This window comes from Gymnogyps californianus, chromosome 27, assembly GCF_018139145.2.
Source record: "Gymnogyps californianus isolate 813 chromosome 27, ASM1813914v2, whole genome shotgun sequence".
NCBI lineage: Eukaryota > Metazoa > Chordata > Aves > Accipitriformes > Cathartidae > Gymnogyps > Gymnogyps californianus.
In genome coordinates this window covers 3,833,128-3,841,925 of record NC_059497.1, presented here as the reverse complement: position 1 = coordinate 3,841,925, position 8,798 = coordinate 3,833,128, and the positions used below count along the sequence as shown (strand labels likewise).

General features: G+C 58.8%; 2 protein-coding genes across 3 annotated transcripts; one reads left to right on the top strand and one right to left on the bottom strand.

Annotated features, from left to right (window-relative positions):
- Window positions 1-301: 301 nt before the first annotated feature.
- MED20 (mediator complex subunit 20) lies at window positions 302-4,968 on the bottom strand. 2 transcript variants are annotated; one of them, XM_050911262.1, is made up of 4 exons: window positions 4,955-4,968; window positions 4,639-4,793; window positions 2,643-2,905; window positions 302-982 (listed from the first exon to the last, which is right to left on the bottom strand). In XM_050911262.1, the coding sequence occupies exons 1-4, from the start codon at window positions 4,966-4,968 to the stop codon at window positions 746-748; spliced, it is 669 nt and encodes a 222-aa protein (XP_050767219.1). In that variant the 3' UTR covers window positions 302-745. The 2 variants fall into 2 exon arrangements, with proteins under 2 accessions (XP_050767219.1, XP_050767220.1); XM_050911263.1 differs by having other exon boundaries at window positions 302-961; window positions 2,652-2,905.
- A 204-nt stretch (window positions 4,969-5,172) lies between these two features.
- On the top strand, window positions 5,173-8,495 carry BYSL (bystin like). The gene is made up of 7 exons (XM_050911256.1): window positions 5,173-5,455; window positions 5,541-5,718; window positions 5,813-5,951; window positions 6,295-6,428; window positions 6,570-6,730; window positions 7,257-7,359; window positions 7,575-8,495. Exons 1-7 carry the CDS (start codon window positions 5,173-5,175, stop codon window positions 7,921-7,923), a joined length of 1,347 nt encoding a protein of 448 aa, XP_050767213.1. The 3' UTR covers window positions 7,924-8,495.
- Window positions 8,496-8,798: the final 303 nt, after the last annotated feature.

The window sequence follows — 8,798 nt, the reverse complement described above, 5'->3', positions numbered from 1 at the left end:
GCTTACTTATTTATTTATCACGAGGCTTCATCGGTATCGTCTGAGAGGTAGAAGATTTTAATACTCCCATCAGATATAAAAGATGAAGGCAAGCTAAGAACATACCCATAATAGGAATGCAAGAATTCCTGTAGATTTTGCCACAGGGAAATTAGTTTGCTTCAGGGGTATAAAGCTCTTGAACCAAATCAAAGATAAAACTCTGCTGTATAATTGTCTCCACGCAACAGAAAATTTCAAAAGCTGTAAATAAACAATACAAACCAGCACAACACTTGCTGTGCAGAAAGACTGCATCTCCTCACAAAATACAGCTTTTTATTTTGATGAAAAATAAAAAGACACTTTCACGTGGATATCTAAAAAAAAATAAATGTAAAAAATCTCTCATGTAGCTGTTTGCAGTCAAGGAAACTCTGCCCTTGCATGCGTTTGCCTGGAATTTCTCCTTTTTCCTCCTGCCGACGAACAGTAATCCCCTGCACGAAGCACTTTAAAAAGAACCATCAGAACCAGGGGCCCGATCCCAGACACGCTCAAAACCACGAAGGAGGACAACAAGAAATATGCATAGCATTCAAGACCTTTGCTTTGAAACAGGGGAAAGAGTTTGAGAAGAAAAAAAAAAAAAAACAAAAACAACCTTGGGCTGCCTCCAGTGCTGCTTTTTGGAGGGACTCCTGATCCAGATGGGCAGGCAGAAAAGAGGATGCAGTCGCTCTAAACCAGGCTCCAGGGAGTCCTTTCATCTGATCCCCGCTACGGGCACCTGCTGCTGCTTGCGGATCTTGTTGAACAGCTCCATGTACTGAACCATCGTGTCCGCCGGGCTGTAGATGCTGTCGTGCTTGGTGCCAAACACGGACGGGATGCCGGGAGTGTGGTTCCCCATGAAGCTCTGCATGAACTCCATGAGCAGGTTCCAGCAGTCGTTGGCTATCACGCAAGGGCAGTACTCCACCTGGCAACAGAAACCACAGCCCTGAAAGCTCGTGGCAGGGGCAATAACCACGCAGGAGGCAACATGCTTTCCTCTCTCTGCCTCGTTAGAGAGAGAATGCTTTTTATAAAAACATCTGAGAATATTTAGCATATAACTAGGATGGACAAATATAAATGAACAGGACATGGTGGGAACATGCAAGCAACCCTTTCAAAAGGGAAGAGGAAGTAAAGTGTACCCTGTAAGGGCATTGCTTTTATTAAATCCCCAATAGCGGAGGTCTTGGGACATCAGCTCAAATGCCACATTAACTTTACCCCATCCAAAACCAAACTTCATTCCCACATGCTGGTAGGTCGATGACTCGTGTGGCTGTGACACCTTTTAGGAGTGTACTGGAAAAAGCCTTGGGACTTAAGGACTTGAAGCATTTTACTAAATACGAGCCTGGTCCCAAATCAGGAGTAGGTCCTAATGCAAACCCTGAAAAACCTACTAAACTAAACCAGAAGCAGCCAGACCGCCTGGCAAATCTGGTCCTGAACTCAAGTTTAGGGTAAAACAAGCTTCTGTTTATCCCCAGGTCAATAGCAACTCTGACACTACAACATCTGTGTTTATTGCAGTGAAGAAATAAGCCATTTCTCAATCCTCGTCCCTGCTGGCTAGGAACACCTGCCTGATTAATTGTGTATCAGATAATAGGATTTGTGTGTTTAGAAAAAGCATAAGCTCTGATTTTGAAAGACCTTTAAGCATCTAATTCTCAGCTGTCTTGAAGGCTGTTAGGCACCAATATATCTAGATGTCTGGAGTCTGACCTACTCTGCTTTGCCCTTCCCATACCAGCGCAGCCCAGCTCCTTGCCTTTCTCCGAGACGCTTTTCAGCCCAGCTGAGGCTTCTCCACAGCTTGTGAGCCTTCGACTCACACTTGCATTCAGCCAAGCATCTCCCCAAATGTCTTCCTAGATCCTCCCGTGCCCCTTCGTGTACCCTGAAGGATTTTCCTTTAGAGTTTGCTGCAGCCCAGCCTCCGCCCCGTGAAATGCCCATTGGCAGCTGGCAACCGATGGCTGGCAAGCCTCATCAGCAGTCACAGCACCGAGCAGAGAGAGCGGAAGCTGTTTGATGGCAGGCTTCGAGCCCACGGTGCACCCCACGGTGCAGCAATCCAGGTCGGCACACCATGGGGTAGGACCGACGCCTGCCAAAAGCTCTCTGGCGAGGAGAAAACCATCTCTACACCGGGTGAGCAGAACCCGGGGCAAGAGGGCTCTCCTGGGGCTGTGTCTGCTCGAGATGAAGAAAGCAAAACCCAAATCAGCATCGAATTAGCAGCTGAAGAGGTTGTTTTGCCCCGCCTCGGTATGCTTATTAACCTGAAGTGCGCTACTAGTGTTGTGCATCAGGACTTTAAGCAGCTTTTTAGTTTGATGGCATCCCTTCAGGGTTCTGTTTATTGACGCTTCAATGACAGGCTTTTCCGTAGCCGCAGCTGAGCCCCAAAGTACCTGCCTGAATTAAACCTTGTTGTGAAAACGAGATAAATACCCTGCCTGCCGCATACACGAACGCATCTAGTACAAACCACCAGCAACGAGCAATACAACTGAGACACAGAAGGGATGGGGGATTTCTTGTCTAGCCTCCAACATGGGACTGCCCTGTCTGTAGTTGTATTTCATACCCTCAAAGACTATTCTTACCTCCACAGATATCCCACGGGCACTGGGCCCCATTGTAACCGTGCCCACCTTCACCAAGAAGTCACAATACTGGTAGCGGGTGCCCCGGCTCTCTATCTTGTTCGCCTTGGCGTTTTGGAAGAAGCCTTTCAACTTCACCATAAGGATATCAAAGTTGGCATCTGCTATGAGGCAGGGACCGTTTTCAAAGAGAGCGAAGCAGCTGAGGGGATATTCGGAGTTGTGCATCACGTACATCAGCTTGCCTGTCTGCCCTGAAATAAGAGCAATGGTATTTGGGCTGTAAAACCAACAGTCCTGCCCTTGTACGTGCTTTAAAGAAGCATCTGGTTTTTCCTTTGTCCTCCTCATTGCTTTAATTCCAGGGTCCTTGTACTGCTCATGCATGCTCTATGTTATCTGGCCGTTCAGTGACTAGATTGTATTTCCTTCTTAAGATTTAAAGTTAAAGGGGAAAAAAAAAAATCTTCTGCAGCCCAAGGATAATACGCCAGCACAACTCGGAGACCAGAGGGTGAGCTGGGCGTGAGATCCCCAGCAGACTGGTGGAAGGGGGTGGTCAGCAAAGAGCACCCACCTCCCATCCCTGAAGGCAGGGCCGGGCAACTGCTGACTGTCCTGCCCACGGTCACTGGAGGAAGGCTGGGCTTTGCCTCGCCTCCCACTCACCCACCAGTCCTGCCAGGGGAGGATGTGCTGGGACACGTTCTGGAAAACAGGGTGTCCAGAGAGGACGCGCCTGGCTTGTACCACGCTTTAAAAGCTAGAAACGATTTTCATTTATTCACGTAGATCAAAAAAAGCCTTTCCATGGATGTGGCCGTGCAAGTTCCAGCTGCAGAAAAAGCAGCAAAGTGCTGTTCTGGTAGCTTCAAATGGATCTGTCCGGGCAAACCGGCTGAGCAGAGCCCTGAGGCAGCCGCAGAGACCGCGGCGATGTTTGCATGAGCATTTTTAAGCGACATTTGCATTAGCGTTTTTAAGCAATGTGAAAATCGAGGGGCGCTTAGGAGGGATAAAGAGGCTGGAACAGCCCCTCAGGCGAGCAGGCCACGCCGTACCTTCGAGCCACTGTCTTAGGCCGTGCTATGTCAAGAGAGGATTTGGGGTCCTCCGAGCACATCCCCTGCAAACAGCTGGGTCATCTCACGCCTCAAAATCCCCTAGAGCTGCTCCCCACCGCCCCGGGAGCCGGCACTCCTCTCCGCTACCGCCTCCAGCTCGCAGGCTGGCTGCCAGCGCCTGCCCTCCAGTGCTTGCCCCTTGGAGACGGGCAGAGCAGGCAGATGCTGCCAGGAGACTTGTGCCCATCCTCTCCGGAGCAAAACTCAGCCTCCAAAGCAACTCAGACAGAAGCTGCATTTTAAGAAATTTCAAGCAGAAATACGCTGACAGCAAAGATACCCGACACGGCTGCTAAGGCTCGAGTGGGAATCCTCAAAGCAGGGCTCCCCGCCATGACACAGCCATCCCCAGGGCAGGGCAACGCTGGGGCACGCGAGGAGCGGGAAAACAGCGCTCGCGAGCGGGCAGAACAGCACGGCCGGGCATTTCCTACAGCGCAGCCCCAGCACACGGCACCGGCCACGGCAGGCGGCTCCCTGCCTCACGCCGACCTTCCCCAGCTCCCCCAGGACCACATCCAGGAACGCTCCTTCTCCCAGAGGAGAGAAAAGACCAACGGGAACCGCAGCACGCACCTTCCGCGACGGCGAAGGCGTCCTGCGGGCAGCGAGATGGCTGCTCGTTCCCCATGATGATAAATAAAACCGAACAGCGATGACCTGCAGGAAAAGCCTCGACCCACCCGGGTCCGGACAAAGCCGCGGCCTCACCCACAGCAGACACTCCTTCCACGGGACACCGTGCTTCACCAGCAGCTCCCTGAGCGCCACGTTAACGAGCTGGAAACGCTACTGGGAGAAGAGATGGCTCCGGGCCGGCTGAGAGCACCCCCCGCCCGGCCCGGGGCTCTCCCGTGGCTGACCTTGGCTGCCGATGGTGGAGGCGGCGGTGTGGTAGGTCTCGCAGTCCACGCAGAAAGTCCCCTGCTTCTCGGCCCCCAGCAGCTCCAGTTTCCGCGTCAGGATCTCCACCGTCTGCTGCACGCTCTTCCCTTCCGCCACGGGCACCTGCGCCACGCTGTAACCGGGAGGCGGAGGGTCAGAGACCCGCCGGCGGACGCACCGGACCGGCCCCGACCCCGAGGCTTGCTCCCGGCTCCACTCCCCGCCTCGGCGGCACCCCCGGGAGGGCTCCCCGCGATGAGGAGCCCCTCACCGCCTCCGTCCCCCCACCCTTACCAGGTGACCCCCATCCTGCACCCGCCCGCGCCGGGACGGAAGCGCCGCCGGAAGGGGCGGGACAGACGTGCCGCCGGAAGGGGTGGGGCGGAAGCGCCGCCGGAAGGGGCGGAGTCAACGCGCACGCGCGGCCGGTGGCGGAGCGGGAGGCGGCGGCAGCAGCGTGGGTCCGGGCCCGGTCTCCCCCAGGCCGGCAGCGTCCCTCAGGCCCCGCCGCCATGCCCAAGGCCCGGCGGGCGCGGGGCTCCGGCCCCGGCGCCATGTTGCCGCTGGCCGAGCAGATCCTGCAGGAGGCGGCCCCGCGGCCCACGGCGCGGGGGAAGCGGCGCGGCGGCCAGGCCGAGGAGGAGGAGGAGGGCGGCGGCGGCGGCGGGGAGGGCTATGTGGACGCGCGGCTGTCCCGGCGCATCCTGGAGCAGGCGCGGCGGCAGCAGGAGGAGCTGGAGGCCGAGCACGGCCCCGGCGCGCCCGCCGTCCCCAAGCAGCGCAGCACGGCGCTGGGTGAGCCCCCGGTTCGCCCCCAACCGACCCCCGGGGCGTCGAGGGTGCGAGGTCCCGGGCTCAGCCAGCGTCGCTCCCCTTGCAGGCCCGGCGGTGCGCGGCCCCGGCTCGGACTCGGAGGATGATGATGAGGAGTGGCCCTCGCTGGAGAAGGCGGCGGCGGCGGCGGCAGGACGGAGCGGGGAGTACGGCGGGGAGGTGGCGGTGGACCCTGAGGACGAGAAGGCCATCGAGATGTTCATGAACAAGAACCCGCCGCTGAGGTGAGGACGCGGCGGGAGAAGGGGCCCGGACGTGGCAGCGGCTGCTGCTGCCCGGCACGGCCCCTGACTCGCGCCCCTCCTGCGTCGGCCCCAGGCGCACGCTGGCGGACATCATCATGGAGAAGATCACGGAGAAGCAGACGGAGGTGGAGACGGCGCTGTCAGAGATATCGGGCTGCCCCATGCCCCAGCTCGATCCCCGCGTCCTGGAGGTCTACAAGGGCGTCAGAGAGGTAAGGCCAAAGCAGCTCTGCCCCGGGCCCAGCGAATGCCACGCTGAGCCCCGCAGCCACCGCCTCTGTGCCCGTTCTCCCTCAGAGAGGCTGTCCCCATCCTCACTCTGCGCAGGCACTTGTGTGGATCAACTGCAGCTTGCGTAGTATCGGTCACTGAAGGGCCCAGAGAGTTTCTGAGTGACAATCTCCTGAGCAGCGTGCTCGGACGAGCCTGGGACGGTCCTTTCTTAGCAGAGGTGCTAAGGGAGGGGACAACTTTTTCACGGTTATGAGAGAAGCCCCGCAGCCCTGCCATCAGTGCCCATATGTCACGGCCTGCCCTGTATCCATGTCTTCTAAGGTGCTGTCCAAATACAGGAGCGGCAAACTCCCCAAGGCATTTAAAATCATTCCTGCCTTGTCCAACTGGGAGCAGATCCTCTACATCACAGAGCCAGAGACGTGGACAGCAGCTGCCATGTACCAAGCCACCAGGTAAGATCATCTCTGGGAGCTGCTGATGTGGGATTTTTTTGCTTTTTCTTTCTGTAACTGGAACCAGGTTTACAAAATACCAACCTGTCCCCGGCTTGGCCTCCTTTCTCCACACCTCGCTTTGTGCTTTGCTTTTCCCAGGATATTTTCATCCAACCTGAAAGAGAGGATGGCCCAACGGTTCTACAACCTGGTGCTGCTGCCGCGGGTCAGGGATGACATCGCCGAGTATAAGCGTCTCAATTTTCACCTCTACATGGCTTTGAAGAAGGCTCTGTTCAAGCCGGCAGCCTGGTTCAAAGGTAGGGACTCCCTGCAGGGCTGCTGTTCCTACCTGCAGCCTCTCGCCATCTGGGAAGCTCAGCAGGGGCACGCGTCGCGCAGCACTGCCCGGTGTGACAGCACGCCGTCCCCTGCGTGGCGTGGCCCTGCGGGCTCAGCGGGGAGGAGAAGATGTGAAAGAGACGCAGGGAGTCCCCCTCGGTGGACCCCCAGGGGCCCGTTTGCGGTGGTCAGGGCGGACGGGGAATGAGTGCCGTAGGCTTAGCAGGTGCTGCCGGCGAGCGCTGGCAGGTATTTGGGTTCTTTTGGAGGCTGATGGCGGGTTACGAACTGTCTCGGGTCTGATCTCGGTCTTGTCCGGCAACCTGAGGTGGTTCGGGGCTAGTTGCGTGGCAGGGAGGTGCTGCGAGCTCTGTAACAGCAGCTGCTGGAGGAGCTGTTATTTCCCGGGGTCAGATGCGTCCTGGGATAGGAGAACGGGCTTCATCGCAGGGTTCTGCCTGCTGCGATGAAGCCAGGCGGTGCCTGACTCTTCCCCCTCCGCAGGGATCCTCATCCCCCTGTGCGAGTCGGGGACCTGCACGCTGCGGGAGGCCATCATCATCGGCAGCATCCTCACCAAGTGCTCCATCCCCGTCCTCCACTCCAGGTAACGCGCTGGGAGGCTGGCGGGGGCGGAGGTTCTCCTTTACGGACATGGGTGCAACGCCTCGCATCTGTCCCTCAGCCTCTCCAGCATCTTGGGGGTTTGCTCAGCTCCCTCCGGGGTCAGCGGCGGGTTTGTCATCCTTGTGTCCGGGTGCCTGGTGCCCCGTGGCTCCTGCCTGGCCTGCCCTCACCTCGGCGCTCCCTCCGTCCCCGCAGCGCGGCCATGCTGAAGATCGCTGAGATGCAGTACAGCGGCGCCAACAGCATCTTCCTCCGGCTGCTCATCGACAAGAAGTACGCCCTGCCCTTCCGCGTGGTGGATGCCCTCGTCTTCCACTTCCTGGCCTTCCGCACAGACCAGCGGGTCCTGCCCGTGCTGTGGCACCAGAGCTTCCTCGCCTTCGCCCAGCGCTACAAGGAGGACCTCTCCTCGGAGCAGAAGGAGGCTTTGCTCGAGCTGCTCAAGTTCCACAGCCATCCGCAGATCTCACCGGAGATCCGGAGGGAACTGGTGAACTCCAAGACGCGGGATGTGGAGGGGCAGCAGCCCGTGGCCATGGAGTGAGCAGGGAGAGGCAGGGAAAAGCTGCGGCCTGACGCGCTCCCGGGACGCTGCTGGGTGCGGTTGGGAGGCCGGTGCTCGAGCGAAGCTGTGGGGAGGTGTGCAGGAGCACCCATCCCGGGATCCTGCTGCTCCGAGTGGGTGCTGGGGGCAGGCTGCGCCCGTAGAGCTGGACCGCGCTCCCTGCGCTGCTTGTCACGGGGCAGGGCAGCCCCTGTCCCACCCAGGAACCCGGTGCCACCAGCACCCGGGAGGGTTTGGCTTGTTCCTGTATTGGAAAATAAAACCCGAGCCGTGTCCCTCAGCCCGGGCTGGTTCTGCCCCGCAGCCGCACCTCTGTGCGCTCGCATCCCTGCGCGCCCCTGCCCTGTCCCCACCCCACCTTGTCCTGTCCCCAGCAGGTGGCAGAGCAAAGCCACCAGCCCCCGGGCTTCTCGCAGAGCCGCAGATCGAATCTGCGCTGCTGTCCCCAAATTGCAAAGGGAGAAGGGACCCCCTGCGCACCCCCTCTTCCCTCCCTGCGCCCTGGCTGGGGGCTGCTCCCCTGCGCTCTGCCCTGAGCAGCCCCTGCGTGGCTGGGCAAGGGGAGGGTGGGTGGGTGGGGGGACCGGGCTGGCACCCCCAGTCTGTTCCCAGAGCCCAAAACTGCTCTCAGGGGGGGAAAAACCCTGCTCCTGTCGGTGCTTGAGGGTTTCCCCGAGGGCTTGGTTGTCACCGGGCAGGAGCGGGCTGCGGAGCTGCCGCATCACGGCGGCAGCAGGGCCGGAGCCGGGACACCACGGGGAGCGTGGGCAGCGCTGGGAGCCTGCCTGCCTGCCTGGCACCATCCCCACCACCACCCTGCCTCCAAAATGCCAGCCATCCCCCTTCCCCAGGGA